Source organism: Trachinotus anak, unplaced genomic scaffold (assembly GCF_046630095.1).
Source record: "Trachinotus anak isolate AG129_WGS33_773 ecotype Australia unplaced genomic scaffold, CSIRO_AGI_Tana_v1 ptg000004l, whole genome shotgun sequence".
Taxonomy (NCBI): domain Eukaryota; kingdom Metazoa; phylum Chordata; class Actinopteri; order Carangiformes; family Carangidae; genus Trachinotus; species Trachinotus anak.
Genome location: NW_027273855.1, coordinates 19,953,065 through 19,975,477, shown reverse-complemented (window position 1 = coordinate 19,975,477; position 22,413 = coordinate 19,953,065). Strand labels below are relative to the sequence as shown.

Genomic DNA, 22,413 nt, shown 5'->3' with positions numbered 1-22,413 from the left:
TGTGCTTCAGATCACTTCTTCCCACAGGCTACTACACTCATGAACCCTTATCTCAGCCATGTGAACTCTGAGCTTGTGTACAATTATCTTTTTGTATTAGTGCTGCATGTGAGTTCCCTGAGAGCTACTGACAAGTGAAGGCATATTCTTTGGATGTGTGTGCACACTTGGCAGAGAAAGGTTTGTGCCATTTAACAGTCATTTGCGAGTCAGTTGTTAGATATAACATCTACCTGTCCTCCCATGCCAGGCTGCATGCCAGGCCTCATGCCAGGGTTGCCTCCTGGGTTCTCCATCTTCATGGCCATGCCCTGCCGTGTCTGATTCATGAACTGAAGATGGAAAAAGAACATCAAACATAAGATGAAGCAAATGTTATGCTGACCATGTCCCACTTCTATGACATATTTACAGATAAATCTACTACTTACATTGATGATGCAACTCTAGGGTGCTACCCCACTTAAGCCCCTTCAATAGCAGGTAAAATGTTCCCCAGGTCTTATTAATCTATTCCTTTGTTTCTAGTTGTTGTAACATGGTAATGTCACCTTCTCCCAGCTGTAAGTAAAACCTCCACTGATTTTAATTTTTAAATTGGTACACCTAAATTAATAACTGTTGCAGGGTGAACACACTACATACTCACATGGTTAGATTACACTTAGTACCATACCAGACCAAGAGGGACACAAGCTAAATATCTTCATGTGAACTGTTGAATGAGTGAGCTCCCTGTATTCATACCTGCTGTCCCTGCAGCCTCTGTTGCAGCTGGAGTCTCATGGGCTTGTTGGCACTCATCATCCTGGGTCTCATCATGTTGGCACGAGGATGCCCCATGCCCCCCATCCCACCCATACCAGGGAAACTGCCACCTTGGCCCATCTGTGACAGCATGGGCCCAAACCCCCCTTGCTGGGCCTGACCCTGCATGGGGTTCCCTCCATAGCCAGACTGCATCGGCATGGCAGGGGGTCCGGGGTAGCCCTGTCCATAGAGAGGCTTCTGGTCAAGCACCATGGATGGGTCCTGTCCTGGAAAAGGCTCCAGCTGCTGCTCTGGGCCCTGGGTCTGGAGTAGATAGGACAAGAGGACAAAAAGATAAGTCTGTCAAACTTCTCCATCTCATTGATTAATTTCCAACTGGTTGGCTCTGTAATTGTCTTTTTCTAAGCAGAACAAACGGATCCCTCTGGGCTCATCTATCTCCTTCCAGTGACAGAACAGTCTGAACACAGTGAGTCATGACTGAAATATCTAATGCGAAGACGAACATAGTGCTCACTTATGAGTCATGACATGCAGGGTGATGTTTTCTGCTTTTACATCATTATAGATGGATCGATAAGAGGACAGAGATCAGCGTGTTGTTTATCCAGCTTTTTAAAAATTTTTTTCATATGACCTCACCTGGCTGACGAGGTCTGGGATGCCCAGGGCTCGGTCTATCTCCTCCAGAGCGATGCCATCTGTGTTATTCAGCAGAGAGTCCAGCTGATCCAGGAGTGCCCGCTCATCGCTCTGTCCCTCACTGGTGGTGGGGGGCACCAGAAGATCATCCAAGGTGTTGCCAAACTGCCGTCTACATCACAAAGAAGCTCACCATGAGGTTTGATATGAACTACTTACTGAGGTCACTGTAACTAATCAGTTATTAATACGGATTAATAAGGGATGTTGCACTCACCTGTTACCCTCCATGCCCATCATGGTGTCCGGCCAGGAGGGGGACTGGTTGGGCTGGCCCTGCTGGCTAAAGGGGCTCATACCCATCCCCATGTCAGCAGAGCCTCCTAAACCAAAAAGACAGCGCAAGTTTATACAGAGTGGCTGGGAAATTAAGATGCTACTGATTGTACAGGTAGTATGTAATGGACAGGGACGTACAGTATGTCGTGTCATGTCAGATGTGGATTCGCCAAAGATGAAAAAATATGCAATTCAGAAAGGTTTGCACACGTTTTTAAACTTTGGCGATCCTCAAACTTCTCATCTCGTGCCACCGTCGGGCCAAACTGGTGCTTACCAAATGTTAGCATGCTAACAAGCTACACTAAGATGGTGAACATGGTAAACATTTTACCTGCAAAACATCAGCATGTTCGCATTGTCACTGTGAGCGTGTTAGTATGCTGACATTTGCATTTATCTCAAGGCACTAGTGTGTCTGAGTAAAGTGTCAGAGAGCTGTTAGCATGGCTGTAGGTTTTTATGTACTTTCACACTTCTGCCTGATTTCTGTTACGTATCTTCACGTAACTGTGCCTATGATAATGTCTTGAACACCATCAGTGTCTGGGAGCTAGTTTAATAAACATACCCATATCCATGAGCTGTTGCTGCAGCATAGACCTGGTGCCCGGGACGCTGTTGGAGCGGCTGACCATGGGTCCTGACATCATGCCCTTGCCATTGTTGTACTCCAGGCCTGGGCGCATCATAGACGGGTGTCCTGCTGAGCCCACTGGACTGGCACTGGAGCGGGGCATGCCCCACTCACTTGACCCCCCCATGGGAGACCTCTGGGGAACCATGCCCCTATTCATTGGTCCTGGTAATGAATAAACACCAGATGTGCATATATCAATAACATTAAAGAAGAGCAGTGTGGCCCAGCCTTGGTCCTCAACATTTACCGCGTCTTATATAAATTCTCATATAGTCACGGACCTAAGACATACCCTAATAATGGTGGGGGGAGGGAGGCAGAGAAAGGGGGAGACAAAATGTGCTGAAAATAAATGTTGGGCCACTCGAACACATACCCATGTTTCCTGGGTAGCCGTCTGGGCTGCCCATTATGTTCTCCTGCTTGATAAGCATGGGGCGTCTACCTGGTCCTCCAGGCCCACCAGGAGGCTTCCCATCCATGGACATAGCCCTCTGGAAGGGCCCCCGAGGTGCCGGACCCATTCCTGGGCTCCCTGCAAACAAAAGTATAGACTTATTGGTGAAATGGTTTCTGTTTTCTCAAAAGTGGGTAGAACAATGTCTGTGTTTCATGAAATTAGGAATGCGAGATATGGGAAGAACTAATATCTCAGTACCTTCTGGCATTTTGAAAATACTGAAACCTTATAAGATTAGATTTTTTCCGTTTTTATAATAATATATTCTGATGGATTCATAAATAAATTAATTAAATGAAGACAACTGTCACAGTAACCAACCACAAACAATTAACACTACTTTTGTAATGTGCTTTATTGTGCATTTTCCACAAACATTATGTTACTGAACTCTTTCACCTTTTCAGCCTCACCAGTGTGTTCTTATGAATTTATTCAGAGTGAGGGTATAATTAATAATTTTAAACAGCTTTGCATACGCATCTTTGAATTTTCTAAATGTTAGTAGTGTTATTCCCATGACAGTGATTATAAGCAGCACTGAAATGTTTATACTCTGTAGCTGCAGCAGACATGTGGCCACCTTTTTTTATTGCCAAAAGCACTTTTAAATGTTAAGTTATACTTTTTGCCACTGTTTTGTTTTGAAGATCAGTTCAAAAAGTTTCAAAGGAGAAACAAACGTCATTCCAGCTCGTAAAAAGCTTTGGCTAAGGAGAGAGAGTCAAAAATATTGAGGCTTATACTTGTAGCAAAACTCCAAAAAGACAGCACACAGTGATGCCAGATGTTTCACTGGCATTGCATATTGATATCATCACCTACCCTGCAGACTGTCGTCAAGGCAACCCTGAGGTTTGGTTCCTGTGTCGTTGGCCCCTCCACCTCCAGCCTGATCTGGGTAAAAGTCAGAGCTTGAACCCCTCAGATCTCCCAGGATAGACTCCAGGTTGTGCAACTGAACATTAAAAATAGTCCACATTAGTCCTTATGTAAATATCAGTGAAGATTCCCATTTATCCAAATCAACAGTACTAAGTCCAAATAAGGACCAAACAGACCAACAGCAGTAGTTGCTTTTGACATGACATGTGTAGATATATTCTGTATTCAAAATTATAGTTATTTTCCAATTAATAATTAACCAAGAAGCAATCTTACGTCATCAGGTGGTTCTGACTTGATCTTGCCCTCAGGATGCTCAGGTGTAGGGCCAGTCCCAGATCCGGAGCCATTTCGTGGAGGGCCGCCAGCAGCCCCCGGAGGTCCCTTCCCCTCTAGCTCTTCGAGTTTAGGCTTGACGTCCACTGGCTCTTTGGAATCATCCTTGTTGAGGAGGTAGTGGAGGAGGGCGTGGGTCTTTTCCTTCTTGGGGCTATGCTGCTCCTGCTTAGGCTCCATGATCGACCCAGACCCGGTCCCCGCCCCTGATCCTCCTGTCCCAACCTCACCACCCTCCTGGCTCCCAAGTGACACCTTTCCTGTAGCCTCAGCTGTGATTTTAGCTACTTCATCTGGGGTATTGCCATTTTGAAGAAGCTTGTGGAGGATCTTGTGCTTCTCTTGTAGCGAGCCTGAGTAGTGAGCTGATGAAATCGATGTTGACACTCCCCCTGGCCCGCTTGCCTGGCCTGGATTGGCACTGGCTGAAGAAGAGGAGACCCCAGTGGATGAGGGGCTAGTCATGCCTCCAGTGGGGTCCTTACTGTCTGATGCTGCAGGAGTACTGCTGCTGGTTGCTGGTGGTGGTACAGGGGGACCTGTTGGCCCGCTGCCACATATTCCCAGCTCCTCAGTTGGGGAAGTCAGCAACTGCAGCAACTTCTTATGCCCCTTACTGTCTGGCACCCTCCGAGGGGGTTCGGCGCTCGCCACCCCCGCCTCATTGCTCCCCTCTCCAGACTCTTTAGTCGCTGTAGCTGCCTGGCTGTCTGGTCGGTCTCCAGAACTCTCAGCCTGAGGATGCTGATGATGGTGGTGATGGTGCATGGGGTGGTGATGATCCCCAGGTCCAGGCCCTAAACCTCCTGCTGGGCTTTTGGAGCCATCTGGGCCAGGTTTGGCAGGCTGACTGGGCTGAGAGGAAGAGGAGGAGTGGATGCTGGGTGAGCTGTCTGGTTTGTGGGCTGGCGAGGGAGACGTTAAGGTGGAGGGGAGGGAGCTCCCTACTCCTTCACTGATGGCTTGTAGGGCGTTTAGGGAGCTGCTGGAGAAGGTGGTAGTGCTCCCTCCACTTCCTCCACCACTGCCAATGCCACTCATTGGAGAGTGAATGCCTGCAACAGAAACAAAGTTCATAAAATCAAATGAATCTAATCAAACACATTCATCAAACAAATTATAAATCATCCTGATGCTAAATTTCTGGACAGTGATAGACTTACCTCCAGGTGAGAACTGGTTGGCACCCATTTTTGGGCTCCCTCGATTCCGGGGTGACATCAGGAGTCCCTGCTGGGGGCCACCCATTCTGGGGCTCCCTGAAGGGCTGTTCATACCACTGAGCCCAAACCCGCCACTGCTCTGAAACGGGGGCTGCTGAGGGTGCTGCTGCATGCCTTGGCCTGGGTGATTCATGGGACCCATCTGATTCATGTGCCCCACCTGATTCATCTGCCCCATCTGATTCATCTGCATCATGCGGTTGCCCATGCCTCCGCCTCCACTTCCTCCTCCACCGCCCCCTCCGTACATAGAGCCGCCTCCCATTGGACCCATATGACCCATGTGGCCCTGCTCGTTCATGCCGAAGCCCCTGTTCATGCCGCCCATGCCCCCCATACCCATCCCCCCACTGGTGTTCATGTTCATTTGGGCATTTGGGTTGGCCATGCCCTGTTGTCTCATAGTGTTGGGCATCATGTTCCCACCCTGAGCTGAGCGGTAGCCGTTTGGTTCTCTGTGTGGAAGGAGAGGGAGAACAAGCGCAAGGTTTGAAAACTGCAAAAACCTTGAAAACACTAGACAACAGAAATTCAACTAAAATAGAAGCTCCTATGTGGAGTCTTTTCACTGTTTCAGAGGGCATCAGTGTATAAAAGCTACTTCAGCCACTACTTCAGCTATTCGTGTGGCATGAATGCCTTGGATGCCTTGCATAGATATGCTGGAAGTGCTTTTTTTGTCAATACAGTAAATGGCATATGCTTCTCTGTGTTTGAATCGAGCATGTATTTTCAGTTTGTCATTACCTCTGTAGTAGGTGAGTGGAGATGAAGCCTTGCGGCTCGTTGCTCATGGGGTGACGGTACAGTTTGCTCTTGGTCTGGGCTGTGACTGGAGTGCCGTCGGATAGAGAGAAGCGGTACAGGGGTGTCTCAGCGTGACCCTGCAGAAAGGCTGTGCAGACAGATAAAACGACAGATTAACACCATGAAACACTTATCTGATAACAAAGGCCATCAATCACTGCCTTCATGTTCAAACCAACTCTGTGATTACAATGAGGATCAATGTTGTAGTGCTCCGACATTCATATTCATGAGATCAATACTGATACACTAATGCATGAGGTGTGTGTTTATATATTAAACCAGGAGGTCTCATTGAGATTCAGAGAGTCTTTCTGGAGGGGGGCCTGGCCAGGGTAGGCAGCAACAGTTAATTAAAAACAAATAATTTCAGTCAGAGTATACAGTGTTCATAGCTGTAAGTATAACATTGTAAGATAGAAGACTGAGTACATTGTTAATTAAATACAGGGATTTCCTGATGCTTTTGCCTCCAGCTCTTTCATTGTGGATTAAACAGCACTTAACAAAGTGAATTCACTAAGTTTGAAGCGCTTCAGCTGATTCAGGTACATGTGTGCTTGTGTGCGACCCACCCTCATGGTAGTGGCGTTTGTGTGACCACGGCTGCCCATCACTGTGTTGCAGGAACATCTGAATGCAACGCCTCAACAAATCTTCCCAGCCCGGACGCATTGACGCCCGCAGAGAGTTCTGGTCGATCTGGATCAGTTTACCTGCCAGGGAGGACACAGCGAGGACAGAAGTGGATGGAAAGAAACAAGCAGATGAAGAGGGTCAAACCAGTTCATGGATTAAAAAAAAAAAAAAAAAGAACGTCACGGCCTGTTTGAGCTTCTGTGTTTGCATTTAGAGTTTGCATCCCTCACCTGAGAGCTCATGCCGGGTATTGAAACTCTCTGTTCTCTCCATAGCTGTCACCCGACGGGCCACACAGATCATACATGACTGCAGGTCTGCAGGTGAAAGAAGAGAGAAGTGTTAGTAATGTTTGGTGATCATTGCATGTACTTCAGGCTCATTGCTTTAGGTTTTCACTCAAAAAAATGGCAGAAAAAAGGGCAGATTTTAGAGAAATACATGTGAAGGTGGTTTGCTTCCTTAAACCTTTTGAAGAGGTGTCAAGCGAGTGTAATAAGATGTACAGTCCCATATTATAGGAGAAGTTGTGCCAATGATGATGGTCCTATGACATAAATGTTCTTTGTCACATTTCTGTGAATGTGTGGGTATTTTTATTACTGTGATTATAATAATATATATTAAAACAATTTCACATAGATTTTATGTGTCCATGCATCCAAAATGCTAGGAATAATAATTTATTTTCCACAGAAAAGTTTGACTACCTTTACAGCTACATTTACTTTTATATCAAAGTGAAAAATCAAGAATCTATAAATGGGCAAATATTTTTCTAAAGTTTCACAGCTGGGCACAAGATTTCTCCAACATCACTGTTAAGTCAATTCTCAGTCTCGGTTCACTGGAGTTTTCGGGTTTGCATCCTGGCCTGTGAGTGCCTTCCAAACTAGCTGTGATGTCACAAAGTCATGCTCATACATATTAAAAGTCTTACAGAGAAACTTTCCCTCTTCAGCTGATGAATTAGAAAACAGTCTTCTAATGTCAAACTTTGAACATACATCGTTCTGCACAGTGAAGGTCAAAACGTCCAAGTGAAGTAACAAGACGCACAACACAGTTTTTGAGGGGGGAGGGGGGCTTACTGCCAAAAAATATGACTCCACTTTTATTCAACATATCAAAAACCAAAAATAGTATCTTCTTATCACAAACCTAAAGTGTGTAAATGTGTGTGACTGTGCCAGCGTACCTTCCCCCTCCTCAATCATGGCCTTGGGCTGGGTAAGAGCAAAACACTGCATGGTCTCGTAGCGCGGCCCTGTTGGCCCCTCCTCCATGGGGCCGTGGACATGGCCAAATTTGACCAGCATCCGGCAAGTGAACGTGTGACTCTTCTGTCGGGCAGCCTCATTTCCCCACGACACCCCATTTACTAAGGGAAACACAAACAAACACATCATGCTGACAGAGCTTTACACTGGGGAGTAAAAAGGAATGAGCACAAAACTCCAGAGACTGAAAAACCACACGCAACTATGAACGGACAGCCTGTAATCAAATATCACAAAAAGCTCACACCCCATCTTGCCACTGATCTACACACACACACACACACACAGTATACACACAGCATATATATATATATATATATATATATATATATATATATATATAAATAAGACAACAAACAAACCACAGTGCAACATGAATTTTCCCTCCTAAATTGAGTGGCAGAAGCCTCTCCTGCTGTTCGGATCCCTGGCTAAATGGACCATAGGATTAATGTAGCCAAGGTGTCGATTTCCAATATCTCTCCCTCTCAGTCTGCTCTGCAGCGGGCAGAGGCCAGGGACACTCAGCCATCTATCCTCATTTAGACCCTGACTCCTCATCACAGCACATACACACACACACACAGACGCACATTTAGACAGGGTCACCTTCACAGGGGAGAAGGAGGAAGAGAGAAAAAGGAGAGGCAAACTTCAGAGAGACATCCAACTGTCCTCCAAGGTCTGTGTGAAGTCTTATCAGGGCCTTGAGCTGGCTGGAGGTCTCTGTCTGGCAGGTGCAGGGAGGATACAAGAGAGAACCCAGGAGAGCGAGACATGTGGGGGGGTAGGATGGTAGTGGTGGTGGTGGTGGTGGGGGGGGCTAACTGATAGTGAGAGGTGATTTAACAAGGCCTTGGCTTTCTCTCCTCGACAGAGAAAATGCAGCACACTCCCTGGGGCCGACATCTCCCCCTCATACACACTTAGCCGACAGCGAGGCAAGACAAGAGGGGTCAAAAAAACACACTGACCAACAACAAAAGCTCACTCCATGTTTTGCACACGAGTGTGTGTCTGTTTTTGTAACTGTATGTGCACGTAACGGGTGCTCGAGAGTGTGTATTTAACTGTAGCTGGCGTGGTCAGCGGTCATCCCACAGGAATGTGCAGAGGGAGCGCATTTCATTCACGGGTCCGAAAGATAATGAAGGGGCAGAGCAGCAGAGCGAGACACAATGAGGGGTGGGAGAGCAGCGAGAAGCAGGTTGAGAAACAGACAAGCACAATATTCATCTTAGTAGGCAGCCATATTAAGAATGAATGAAGCTGAGGAAGAGTGAGTTGAGAGTGGCACAAGGGGCGCTGGGAGGAAAAGTAGATAAAAGATGAGTCTTAAAAGATAAAGAGAGTGAATGAATAAAGCAGCGTGCAGGGGGAAGAGGAGGAATAAGTGAGAGAGTGTGTCAATGACACGCCGGAGCCGCCGCTGCTTAGGAACATTACGGCAGAGTTAATCAAGTAGCAGGTTCAGTCGAGCACATATATCCATAATTAATCAGCTTTATAAATAGTGCTCTGTGCACATGCTCATGGGTTCTCACACACACACACACACACACACACACACACACACACACACACAGCACCATCAGAAAATGCGATCACATTACTGACATAGGCACGTAAATATACATGATAAAACATATATATGCACATGAAAACACTGTGAATTAAGTAGAGGAAAGTGTGGAGGTGCATTATTCAGCAGTAAGTAGTTTCCAGATGGCTGCCATGGGATCTGAATAGAGCTCAGGCCTGTTTTACACTGTCTGGACCACTGAGTGTGACTGACAGCTGCGCTACGCTCTGCCTGCTTAGCACCAAGTGGGTGGGTGGGTGCTTCTGTGCACGAGTGTTTTGTCAGGTGTGTGTGTGTGTGTGTGTCTTTCTGAAAAGCTCTCATGCACATGAACAGGCTTCCCAGGAGCTCCTCATTATAATAAGAGCAGGAGTTAAGAATGGAGGAGCATGAATAAATAAGTGAGAGAGTTTACATCCACGTACGTGCGGAGTTGTTGTAACCCCTCAAAGTTTGTTTTATACCTTGGCCCTGTGGAAGATGTCAAGTAGGGTTTACTTCTGAGCAGCTTCCCTCTGAGTGTCTTTATGTGTGGAAGTGTGTGTGTGTGTGTGTGTGTGTGTGTGTGTGTGTGTGTGTGTGTGTTTCTCACTGTTGGTTTTGGGCAGGTTCTTGTGGAACTCCTCCCTGTCGTCCTCATGGAGAATGTTGTACACGCTGGTGTTAATGAGCTCCTCCTGTTTGTACTGCAGGTACTGCGTCACGTTGTCCGACACAAACACGATGCTGCCCTCCCGGTTCACCACAAACAGGAAGCCATCCAGAGCCTGAGAGGAGCACAGCGACAGGGAGTCACCACTGGGCCAGCTGGCCAATTAAAGCCTTGAATAAATATCCCATTAAGCAGGGAGGAGAGCTGGACTCACCTGCAGCAGCAGTGGCCCCAGGTGGTCCTTGTCGATGACCCCCTGACCTGTTGAGGACACGTCTGACTTCTGCACGTCGTCATCGTTGGATGAAGCTTTTCCTGCAGGAGAGGAAAGGGAGGGAAAAGGAAGGAAATGTGTTAAGAAACAGCACAAAACAGCCACTTTAAGCCCAGGTGCCTACAAAGACGCTGAAAAACAGCAGAGTAAAAATGCAAGGTGAGAACAACGATACCTGAAATCAGAGGAAACAGCCAGTTATTCACTAATCTAGCTGCACCAGCAGGGGGCAGCGTTTGTCAATCTTCACTTTCTTTTTTCTTTTTTTCTTTTTTTTTTTGGATTTAAAACTACAGGTGAGGAGGGAGACGGACGGAGGCAGGTTTCTCTGAGGAGCCCGTCAGGAGGAGTCGAGGGCTGGGTGCATGTGGAGCAGGTAGCAGCCGTCCTCCGTGTTTTATATTCAGTGTCAGACTCTGAGGGACTGTCTGGTAGGCTGGGGCTGAGAGAGAGAGGGAGTGAGCGCGGGAGAGAGCTGGAGAGGCTCTGGAAGCTGTAATGGTGCAGGGGCAGGAGCTGAGGCACCTGAATTAATGGAGGGGCTGAGGCTGACAGAGGGAAAGAAAGACAGACAGATTAAGAGAGGGAGACAGGATGAACCGGAGCTGACACAGAGCGACGTGGACGGAGATGATGCTCAGAGAGAACGGCTGGTGTTTGGGCTGCTGTATTAATACAGGTTTTGGTCTGAGAAAGAGGCGGGGGCTGCTCGGCTACAGGAATCATTCTATCTGATTAGCTCCCGAGGGGAACAGATACCCACACAAAGAAAAAAAAAGCCATTGCAGCCCACAGCCAGGCTCTGTGAAGTTAGGTAGAGAAGGACTGAAAGAAAAAGAGAGAGAGAAAGAGGAAAGAGAATGATACAGAGTGTGAGAGAGACAGAAAGAGAGAGGCTGCACTCCATCAGTTCACTCAATATCTTAAGATGCTGGGGGCAAACCTGAGGATGCTGCAACTCACTGTGCTGCAATACAGATGAGACATGAGGGGGGAAAAAGCAGGGAAGCAGAGGAGGAGGAGGAGGAGACACAGGAGCAGGGTACATTAAATCCAAGTGAGATGAAGAACAGGAATGTTTGTAGAGAGAAGAACAAAATGAAGACTGGCAGGAAGCACAACTGAAAGTGAGAAGAGGAGAAGAGGAACAGGTAGAAAGAGAGAGACGAGTCTAAATGCCCGTGTCATTATGTCTTCACTTCCTGTAACTATGGCAACATGTCAGCAGCCAATCAGGGCCAGCTGTAGCCTCTTCCCCTTCCTGTCGAGGTGGCAGACACTGACTGAGCCGAGCAGAAACACAAGAACAAAATTCACCAGCGGCTCTGCCCCTTGATCTCCAGAAATTCACCTTGAACAGAAAAATGTAAACTGACACGAGCATGGATGTATGAGTGAAAAATGTCCACTCTGCACTGATGGTGCCTCTGCAAAGCAAACGTCTCAGCCTGCAGCTTTTTAAACTGTTCACTGCAGAAATGACCGCTGCATAATGGAGACAGGACTATGACAACAGCAGCTGTAACAGAACTAATAATTTGGCAGTTCAGCAGAATGGATGAGCATGTGATTACCTGCAAACGTCCAATTAAACAGCCCCTGGCGAGGCCAGCACACAGCTGTGCATGCTCATAACATACACACACACACACACACACACACACACACACACACACACACACACACACACACACACTCACTCACACACACACACACGAATGACAGGTTCACAAAGCATTGCCAATGTTTCCTCCCAAACATAAACAGTTGAGGCTGTGAAATTTGTGGGAGATGAATGACTGATTCGTCCTTGCACCTGGGCTCTGAGGCGTGTGTGTGTGTGTGTGTGTGTGTGTGTGTGTGTGTGTGTGTGTGTGTGTCTGCTAACCCAAAGCTGTCTCTACCCTTCTCTCTCTCCTCAGAACCTTACCCTACGTTTCCCACACACACTTCTTAAACAGTCCGTCTGACTTGCAGTACAGCTGTCTGGCTCCAGCCTTCAGCGGCCTTCAGGATCTCAGACAACTGTGTCCACTCACCCTGCTCTTTGATCTGGCGGATCTGGCGCACAGTCTCCTTGAGGATGGCACATTTGTCTGGTTTGACGTTGAAACTGTCGATGTCGCTGAGGTTGGCGGAGATCAACTCTGCTAGCTCCTCTATGTATTTGCTCTCCTGCTCCCGACGCTTCCTCTCACACCTGCGGGGGCATACATGCAGAGATTAAAGCTAAGCTAATGCCACTCCACTTTTCCCAAACTGTCAGTGCTCTTTTTATATGTAGAGAAGATCAATACGACTCTCAAGTCTGTGGCCTAAATATGAAGCTACAGCCAGGACATGATTAACTTAGCTTAGCTTAAAAACTGAGAGCAGGGGGCTACACTGGTGACAAATTATGGATTTTGTGCTGGACTATTTCTTGGCTTGGTGCAGTGTCTTGTCTCCAACCAAAGAGATAGTCCGACTCGTCGTTGTTGTTCGTTGTTCAGAGTCAGTTTCCAATTAATGAAATTCAGCTTAAAAGGTGCTTTTTCTAACAAAGCTACACACAACATCTTTTTTTTTTTTTTTTTTTTTTGTGCCCACAGTTTGGCTCTTACTTGTCACTGCATATATGGACAAAAGGAGACACATGGCCTGGTCTACAGAAACCACTGACCCAGTAGCCCACTTTCCTGCATTTCCCCTCTGTTGCGCTTATCAGACGCACTCACCCCAGACCAGGCGTGTCGCAAGTAGAGAGCTTGCGTTTCCGGTTTTCTGAGCTCAGAGGCTCCATGGAGTTCTCCCCCAGTCCGCTCATCGTGTACACATATCAGCACCTGAGAGGAAGGAGCAACACACACATACACAGGTGTGAATAAGGGTTTAATACAGACAGAGAAGAGGTTATATAGCCCCTACAGGCCTTTTCGTTAATAGGTAATTGTGATGGGAAGAAGTCATGTGAATCTTCCTTTAGACCTCAGCAAAAATAAGCAATACAAAGGCGGGTTGTAAAGTGGATACAGCGCAAAAGAGTACACAGCAGGGTAAAATATGCTTACATCATGCAAATCATATTCTCTCGGCAGACTCTGACGAACATAAACATGTCTCGTCGGCCTCCTCCTCCTCCTCCTCCTCATTGGATAAAATGAGAGTGAGCATGTGAGGTTGTGTTTGTTTGTGTGTGTGGGCCTGCGCATGTATGAGTTCATTAGCTCATCCACACACACACACACTCGCACTCAGGATTAGCAGTGTCTCTGATGATAAGCCACGCTGCACAACTAACCCCGTTAGACAGCCGTCTGTCTCCCATAATGCATCACATTTCGTCTCCAGGAAGTGAGCTGATAAAGGTTGTGGGGAAGAGAGGCAGATGGGACAAAAGGAGGTGAAGAGGAGGAGGAAGAGAAGGGAACAGAGGGAAGGAACGGAAGGAATAAAGGAGGGAGGGAGAAGCCGGTCTTGTAAAGTGAGCTCTGATTGGTCATTTTCTTTGCCACAGTGACAGCAGCTGACACTGGGGAAAGGTAGGAGGGAGGGAGGGAAATGAGGATGGAAGGAGGGAGGGATGAGAGGAAAGTAAATGACAGGGAGAGAGAGCACAAATATAGTGGGAGACAGAGAATATAAAGAGAAAATGCAGAGGAAGAAAAAATACAAGGGGGGGGGGGAATCAGAGCGAAAAGAGGCGGAGGCAGTGGGAGGGAGCGAGCCAAGAGAAAGAAAGATAAAGGCATGTCAAAGAAAGACAGGAGGGAAGGGGAACAGGTGAGAGGAGGAGGAATTAGAGGAGGAGATGTAACATTCAGACTGTCTGGTGTGTGTTTTGAATGCATGTGTGGCACACAGAGTGGGCTGAAAACCTCCAGTACCCCTCTTAACCTTCACAGCCAGAGCAGCTTTTTCATTCCATTGATTACATGGTTATCCTCTGACCAGAGCACTGCCTCTCCTGCATAGCAAATCAGGCCAACGGCAGGGGAGAGATGCCGGCCTGTTATTTAATCATCATGCACCATCATCTCGGGCTCCTTCTTGTGGGATCAGAGCAGTCCATGAAAACGTCTGATTGCGTTCGTTTTTTTTGTTTTTTTTTTGTTCTTGGACAGAGACAGTTCTAATCTGCAGTCGTGTGCTCTCGGCTCCGAACAGGATCATATCCGGCTAAAGCAAGCGGCGAACACACCTCTTTATTGAGACAGAATCAATATGAAGGCTGCTTTCATGCATGTCTTCCAGAACCAGGTGAAACACAAGTGTATTCCCTTGCAAGACAACAACAGGGAATACTCATGAATCTTCTTCTAAAAGCATGAGATGCTCTGAAGATGCGTCGATCCTCTTGCTCAATCCCTCCTGCTTTGAGTTTCTTTCAAATTTCTCTTTTAATCCCTCCCTTGAGTCCCTCCCATCTGACTGTCTGTCTGACTGTCTCTTTGCCTTTGTCTGCTTGCCTACCTGCATCTCTTCTTGCCTATCCTCCTGTCTGCCTCCCTGTGTGCCCATCTACCTGCCTCCCCGTCTGCTGCTCATCATTAAACAAAACCCCCGCTTGCTGTTGTCTGATGAAACCTACCACAAGGGAAAAGACGCAAAAAGCAGAGAGGGGGATGTACAAAGTCAGAGGGTTCAGAATTCAAAGAGCCAAAGCAAAGTGTTTGAGTGAAACTCCATCTTTGCACTCTGCCGATCGAGTCCGCCCGCCCGCCTATTGATGGAGTTCTCAAAGGGGGAGTTGCTCTAATTGCGGAGTGAATGAGGCGGCCCCAGAGAATGGTTGATTAGGAGGCTGCTGAATGCCCCAGGGAAATGGGTCACCTCCAGCCTGGCGCGGGCTGCCCGCTTTTCCAGTGCAGGGAGAAAGTCAATTACACGCCACAGGCAATGGGGCCTGGTGGCACAGAGGCAGCGGGGCTGCGGTGGGTACAATACAGCAGCAGGGGGCAGCGGAATTGAGACGCGTAAAGAGGGAAATGGGATACAGAGATGGCAGTATGGAGGGCAGCAAGAGGGAGAGCAGAGATGGGCACTGAGATGGCAATTTAAAGGAGAGAGACTGAGATGTGAGGGAGTGAGGAAGAAGTAAACAGCAAGTTTAGTTTTCTGATCCTGGGCTAATGCACATTTTGCATGAGAGCTCAAGAAAACTTAAGCAGAAATGCAGGGAATTGAAGCCTTCGCTGGCGTGTGGAGTTGGTCTGTCAATGTTGAGAAGACGTCCAAAATGATTGTGAAAACAAAAAAGATGGCAGAAGAACACAACACGGTTCTGACCTCCGGTATCGTGACACAAGGTCATGAGATGGTGGACATTTGTATCGCTGTTTCAGAATTATTACACCCTTATTGAACAGCTTCAGAAACCCCGTCCTCACATTTTAAACATTGACATGGGAAAGATGCAGCCGACAATTTGTGTAAGTTCCTAAAATCAGACAATGTGACATTCACACCCATTTCATGCAGCCAGGAAAGAAAAAATGTCCACTGTTACAATTATCATGCCTTGCCCCTCTATACAGCTGGCGATTCCTTCCAAATGTAGTGCAAATTTTAACCAAACTTCTAGAAAACCTGCAAAATAAAATCAGGACAAAAAAATCCACTTGGGCTCCATGATAACCACTGCAGAAGACGTTGTAATGAGACGACGGGTACAGTGGATGTTTAGGTCACATGCTCCATGATTAATTTGCTAACCCTGTTTTCATTTTCATTTAGTTACATTTTGCTTTTATTCATATGCCAACATTCCCACTCCAGCCAAGCAGAGATATTTTTGAGATTTTTATAAAATTTAAAAGGTGTTTTTTCTGTGAAAATTGAAAATGCTCTTCAGAATATTACAGTACATAATGGAAACGTACTTTGACTCTCAGGCACCATTTTTTTTTTACATTTACTTACTACTGAGTAGTAGCAGCTAAGAGTCAACATATTCCCCAGGCCATACAACTTCCACATTTACCTCTGATTGGCTGCATGTCCTTTCAAGTCTATTGACTAAATCATATAGTTGAAGATGACTCGAAGACATTAATCAGAGTGGGAACCTGATCATCCGAGTGGTCACTAAGCAGTAGCTGCTTATGGTTTGGCCAGGGACACAGATGAGAGTAGGACAAAGAATTTACAGCGGTATCTACTGTAGCTCCAGAACCATCATGAGAAAGTTCTCTGTTCCTCTGTGGACAGGTACAGGTAAGCACACCCATGCAGGTAAGCACCACTGAATTTTCACACTAAGGTTGACCTGGTTCTCAACCCTGATCTTGACCTGTGTGATTTTAAGGGGTCACCACTTTCACGCTGACAGTTGACCCACATATTTTCTGGGTCATTAGACGGGTGTGAAAGGAGGCTCACTCGGGTCAACACTGCTGTGGCATCACCTGGGGTGAAGCTAAACTCCTGAGGTCTGCTACAGGACAGCAACCTGCCAGTGACCCTGGAGTCCAGTGGGAGCACTGCTCACCAGGAACCACACTGGCTTTATGACAAAACCAGAGGAAACAGCTCAGCTCATAAATTAGAAAGCATGCAATCCAACCCCAGTTAAGTTCACATGCTACAGGACACAAGATAACCCTGACTGGTAAGAGTTTTTGTTTTTGTTTTGTTTTGCCCCACACTGCAAAAATCATTTTCATAATTAATCTGTCATAAGAAAAACCTCCTCAATATGTAAAATGAGCTCATTCACAGTGTTACATAGTTCATTAAACTGATTTTGTTTTCTTTAAGTATAGAAGATGGTAATTAAGAGATACATTCATTCCAGTAAACTTAATGGAGGCAAACTAAACATGCATTTCATTTGTCTCTGTGAATGTGTAACCTTGTTGCTGCTGAAGCCTTTACAGTAGTCTGACTGTATCCAATCCAGACGTGTGCTGCGATGACAGTGAAACAGACCAGGTTGGGTCAAGGTTAGTGTGCAGATTTCCTTGATGTTCCCACAGGATAGACAATCTTTACTTTAATGACCCAACAGCTTGTCTTCTGTCACCTTCATGCTGACTTCTACATCTCAGCCTCACTACTAGTCTCAACTCAGAGAAACTAAACTGTTGGATGCATGTGACTTTTCAGCCTCTAATCTTTCTGTTTAGTTTCAGTTCTTTTTTGGAGTAATCACATGATGTTTTATTATAGCAAAAGGAAAATTAAGTTTGCAAAGAGATTTTATTGTTTCTAACAATAGTCCTGAGAGGCTGTAGAGTTTGTAGATGAAACATTCAATATTGACTATTCATTTCATGGATATCAATCAGATAATATTTATTTTAAAAAATGTGAACACTGGTTATGTTTTTCATTTTCAGGAGGAGGGAGAAAGTTTTTGTGCACAGTTCTGAATTTCTTTAATTTATTCAAGACAAGCCTCGTGATACACTGGCAGCCTGTCCGAGATGTACCCAGCCTCTCGCCCAATGTCAGCTGGGATTGGCTCCAGCCCACCCATGTCCCTCAAAAAAAAAAAAAACATAAGTGGTATAGCTAATGGATGGATGGATTATTCAAGTCACACAAAACCAAATTCTTGAAATCTTTCACACTTATGGCTTTACACTGACTGCACTTTTTCACTTTTCCCTCAGTCAAATGCTTCAAAATTTGTGTTTTTTGTTGTGCTTCAATAAACATGTTTGCAATGAGATGAGCAGTGCTTCAATAACACTGGTGAGTTAAACTCACACTCTAGGGGAACATAATTAAAATGATGAACAGCAGTTAAAAACTGAAAGCAAAAAAAAAGTGGTTTGGGAAGACAGAAAACAAAGTGGAGAGGCGACAGACCTCCCACGACAGAGTGAGTCACAGCAGAGGAAATTAAAAAAAAAAAAAACACACACAATGCAACAAATAAGAACATGTCGGAAAGAGTTACTGGGGGCTGATGACAAGTGTATGGGAAAAAATGAGCAAGTAAAAAAAAAACAAAAATACTACCTAGACCTGATGATGTTGTTGTACTGTACACAGGCAGTTTTTATTCCTGTCTGAATCTCATCAGAAACGTCCTGGGATTCCCCAGAGTGGATTCAGTCAATGTCACAGCTTTAACTGAAGCTCTCATAGTTTGCTGTGTAGTAGAGAGCTTCAAGGTTAACCCCGAAAGTTTTGTTAATTTAAGGAAAAAGCTAAAAAAAAAAAAAAAGGTGTCTGTTGTCTGTGTGAAGCCGTGGTTGGGTAAGCATATTCATTAACCTTCTCTCAAATGCTGAGACGGCAAAACTGCGCCACTGGCTGCCATCAAAATTCCTGTGTGTTTGTTTGACAGGCGTCTCTGTTTCCGCTCGTTCTTTTTTTGGGGAGGATAAGACCATGAAGGCGGGACAATCTGGGCAGGGTGCTGGCGACAAAAGGGGGGAGCAGAGAGGAAGGGAGACAGGGAGGGAGAGGGAAGGTGACAGAGTTAGCAGGGCGGGTGTGCTCAGACTGGGTGATGCAAATAGCGCCACTGTTGCCTCCCCCGCTGCCCGCCTGCCTGCCAGCCGCTCTTTCATAATCTCTGTTGACAAAACAGAGGCACACGGCCCTGGTCTGGCCTTGTAAGCTCACACCAGTGACATGACAAGAGCTGCAGCTGCTTCGCTTTGACTGTTCAAGCCATGGACAAGAGTATTTTTCCCCACTGTAAACTTCCATTTCAGTGTTTGCTTTCAATTATATCCTCAGTGGCTCTTAACATTCATGATTCAAGAGAAATGTATTGGCTTTGTCTCATACAATAAAATTGCAGTTACATTTCCATCATCCAGAGATATACAATGAATATGAAAAATATCAATACAAAGGGGTTAAAGTGCCAGAGTGCCTCAGCAGAGAGTGAGACAGACAAGTACACACACACACACACACACACACACACACACACACACACACACACACACACACACAGGAAGGAAAGATGAATGAAAGATCATCACACATAACAATGGTCCTTCTAACTCCATTGTTGCAGAAGAGGTTATTATAAAGATCAGCTCTATGTGTGATTAAAAAAAGAGCAGAGGAGCAGAATCTGTTCTGGTGTGAACAGCCGGACTACTGCTCACGCAACACAGAGCTGGACTAGCATTAAACCTCAAGATAAAATAAACAGGCCAGATCTATCTCAGTTCACTGCATAGGGGACAGCTTGTCTACTGGTTTCTACTCAGAAATAGCAACATGTGGACGGACTGTGGGGTTAGTCTGGTGCTCAGTCTCCTGACTGTCAGACCTGAGGCAGAGAATATGATCTAGATAATGCTGATGTCCCAGGATATTTTCACTGTGTAACTGATAGAATTTATCAGTCAAAATTGTTATTATTATTACGGTTAAGCGGTTAATTATAAACAACACAAGTTTTGACCATCATCAGTTTGAATTATTTCAACTTTGTTTCTGAGTTTGTTTGGCAGGGAGGATGGTAGCGCTGCAATGTCAATTGTTTTCTTGATTCTTCTGTTAACTGCAAAGATATTCAGTTTAATATCACAGCGGACAAAAAAAAAAGAAGCAAATATTCAGAAGTTTAGAAGTCAGAAAAAGAGAATTTCTGCTTTAAAAATACTTAAAAGGTTAATTAAGTATCAAAGTTGTTGTGGAATGATTTTCTGCTGATAGACTACTTGATTAATCAAGATATTGTTTCAAGGTCAGTGGATGGTCTGCAATTCTACTACACCCATGAGCCCCAGCTTCCTCTGGCTATGGAGGTGAAGGCATGAATTAAGCAATGAATGAATGAAGCAAATTCAAACTGCTTTGTCATTGCAACAGAGATAAAAAAAAAACCAGTGCACCATAGATGCTGATTTCAACCAAAACTGACCCAAATTCCAGAAGTAAAAATGATGTGAACTGCTGAATGTGTATTAGGTTTCTACACAGTGTAACTATGGAGTTCCTCTGACTTTTTATTTAAGAACCAGATGTTTTCTAACACAGTTGCTCAACTTTTGCACTGATGATTCAACCAGGAGAGTTTTAGGTCCATTCAAGCATAAGTAGTGTTCCTGTGACATTATCTATGAAGAGAAATGAATGGGATTTGTACTTTTGGGTACCCTGAACACCAGAAATAACTCCTTCCACTTTGCAACTCTATGCAGAGCGACCTGCCCCTCCTCATCTTCACCCTCCCTGGTTTTCTTCCTGTTCATGTCAGTATCTCCTCTGTCTGGTCTTGGACTCTCCCTCCTCCCCTCTTGAAAGAACCTCGCCGCTTACACAATCGCTCCTGCTATCTGTGCAACAGCGGCACGTCTGCAGAAGCATGTGTGAGAACGCACGTGAACGAAAGACAGTGTGGTTAAGTCTGGGTACATTTGTGTGTGTGTGTGTGTGTGTGTGTGTGTGTGTGTGTGTGTGTGTTGTTGTTGTCACCTGCGGACAGGGGTAGAAGATGAATGTTCTCTTTCAGCCTTTGTGGCAGGTAGAGCATAAAGAATAATTTGACTTCTCCTCCTGTCTCCCTGCTGTCTTTCCCCACTCTTCATTTTCTCATCTGCCTGAAAATCATTTGCTCAACCCTCTTTGTTTCTCCTCTTGTTGCTGCTGCCACCACCACCTCTCTCTCTCTCTCTCTCTCTCTCTCTCTCTCCACAAACTACTCCATCTTCCAAAATCCAGAATCCAAACCTCAAATACAAAACACCTCCATAAAACATTTGCTTTGGAAAACACACACTGTTCTCTGCGTTCAGGTCAGGAGGATGTTGCAAGAACGTGGCAACAACAAGAAACTGTCTGTGGCAAACTGCTCAACCTAAACCCAGCAGGCCGTTACCATGCCAACCATATGGGATGTTAGCCCACCTTGCGACGAGGAGCCGAGGTGATGGACGATCAGGTCCCCCCTTCCCCTTCACTCTGGGGGTGTGGTCCTATGTGCGTTGATCAATGGAGTCTGGAGAGGAAAAAGAAAAAAAAAGTTTAACAATCATGCTCAACTGTGCACGTTCATTATGGTGATATTAATGAATAACAAGCAGCATTATTAATCAGAGGCCTGAAGACACATGCACAGGAAGCTGCATTAATGGCTTAATGAGCAGAAGGAACTGTGAGGGAGCCGTGCCTCGCTATGTGCCTTTGTCTTCATTACTGGTGCACACGTACAGAGCAAACATATTGTGGCTCCTGTGCATTTGCATTAACACACAGATCGCTCCCACAGCCAGACACACACACACACACACACACACACACACAAACACACAGACACAGACACAGACACCCACGCATATGAAAAGGGATGTTGAGACACAAGTTTTACAGGAAACCAAACGGTTGAAACCTGAAAGTGACGACAGCATGTGATCCACGGTTCAGCCAGTCGCTCTATCTATGAAAGGTACAATAAAGTGCTTCCACGTCTTTCCTGCTAAATGAGCACTCCAGACCCATACAACTGGATTTAAACGTCAAGCCTTTATTGGCAAATATCTCTCAAGCTTTATGGACTCGGAGCAAGAGTACGAAAACAGACTATTAGGCTGAATCATCACTCTAATCCCAAAAGCACATAATAGGCTAATTTGTGTCCATTTAGATCCTGATAAGAAACAATCTGTGTGTGTGTGTGTGTGTGTGTGTGTGTGTGTGTGTGTGTGTGTGTGTGTGTGTGTGTGTGTGTGTGTTTTGGACACACTGAGTTGTTATAGTAGTTCAAGTGTTCTGTCTGAACAATCATAAGAGAGTATCCTGTGGGGGGTAAAGAGTGCGTAACCATGGAGAACGCTGGGCGTTTCCATGACACCCTGTCATCAGTGAAGCACGCCGCCAGGATGTCTCATGTTCAGCTGTCACTGTGCCTCATTGTGTGTGTGTGTGTGTCTGTGTGTGTGTCTGTGTGTCTGTGCGAGTAGAGGAGATACAGAGTAGGTTTTCTTT

General features: G+C 45.8%; 1 protein-coding gene and 1 long non-coding RNA gene across 2 annotated transcripts in view; one reads left to right on the top strand and one right to left on the bottom strand.

The window, feature by feature from the left end:
• The window catches only part of LOC139620827 (nuclear receptor coactivator 3-like), a 59,788-nt gene that overhangs the window by 5,372 nt on the left and 32,003 nt on the right, over positions 1-22,413 (bottom strand). Inside the window, exons 2-19 of the mRNA XM_071476753.1 lie at positions 21,337-21,427; positions 13,248-13,355; positions 12,570-12,730; positions 10,471-10,571; positions 10,197-10,371; positions 7,941-8,123; positions 6,973-7,059; positions 6,679-6,819; positions 6,044-6,191; positions 5,237-5,751; positions 4,014-5,128; positions 3,678-3,810; positions 2,769-2,927; positions 2,324-2,554; positions 1,691-1,796; positions 1,414-1,585; positions 748-1,074; positions 234-332 (exon numbers count right to left, since the gene is read on the bottom strand). Coding sequence (XP_071332854.1) covers positions 234-332; positions 748-1,074; positions 1,414-1,585; positions 1,691-1,796; positions 2,324-2,554; positions 2,769-2,927; positions 3,678-3,810; positions 4,014-5,128; positions 5,237-5,751; positions 6,044-6,191; positions 6,679-6,819; positions 6,973-7,059; positions 7,941-8,123; positions 10,197-10,371; positions 10,471-10,571; positions 12,570-12,730; positions 13,248-13,336 — 3,942 coding nt within the window. The 5' untranslated portion in view covers positions 13,337-13,355; positions 21,337-21,427. The remainder of the gene's footprint in view (positions 1-233; positions 333-747; positions 1,075-1,413; positions 1,586-1,690; positions 1,797-2,323; positions 2,555-2,768; positions 2,928-3,677; positions 3,811-4,013; positions 5,129-5,236; positions 5,752-6,043; positions 6,192-6,678; positions 6,820-6,972; positions 7,060-7,940; positions 8,124-10,196; positions 10,372-10,470; positions 10,572-12,569; positions 12,731-13,247; positions 13,356-21,336; positions 21,428-22,413) is intronic.
• On the top strand, positions 16,323-18,230 carry LOC139620831 (uncharacterized). The gene is made up of 3 exons (XR_011690887.1): positions 16,323-17,119; positions 17,379-17,453; positions 17,850-18,230. It is a non-coding gene; the product is annotated as an uncharacterized lncRNA (long non-coding RNA).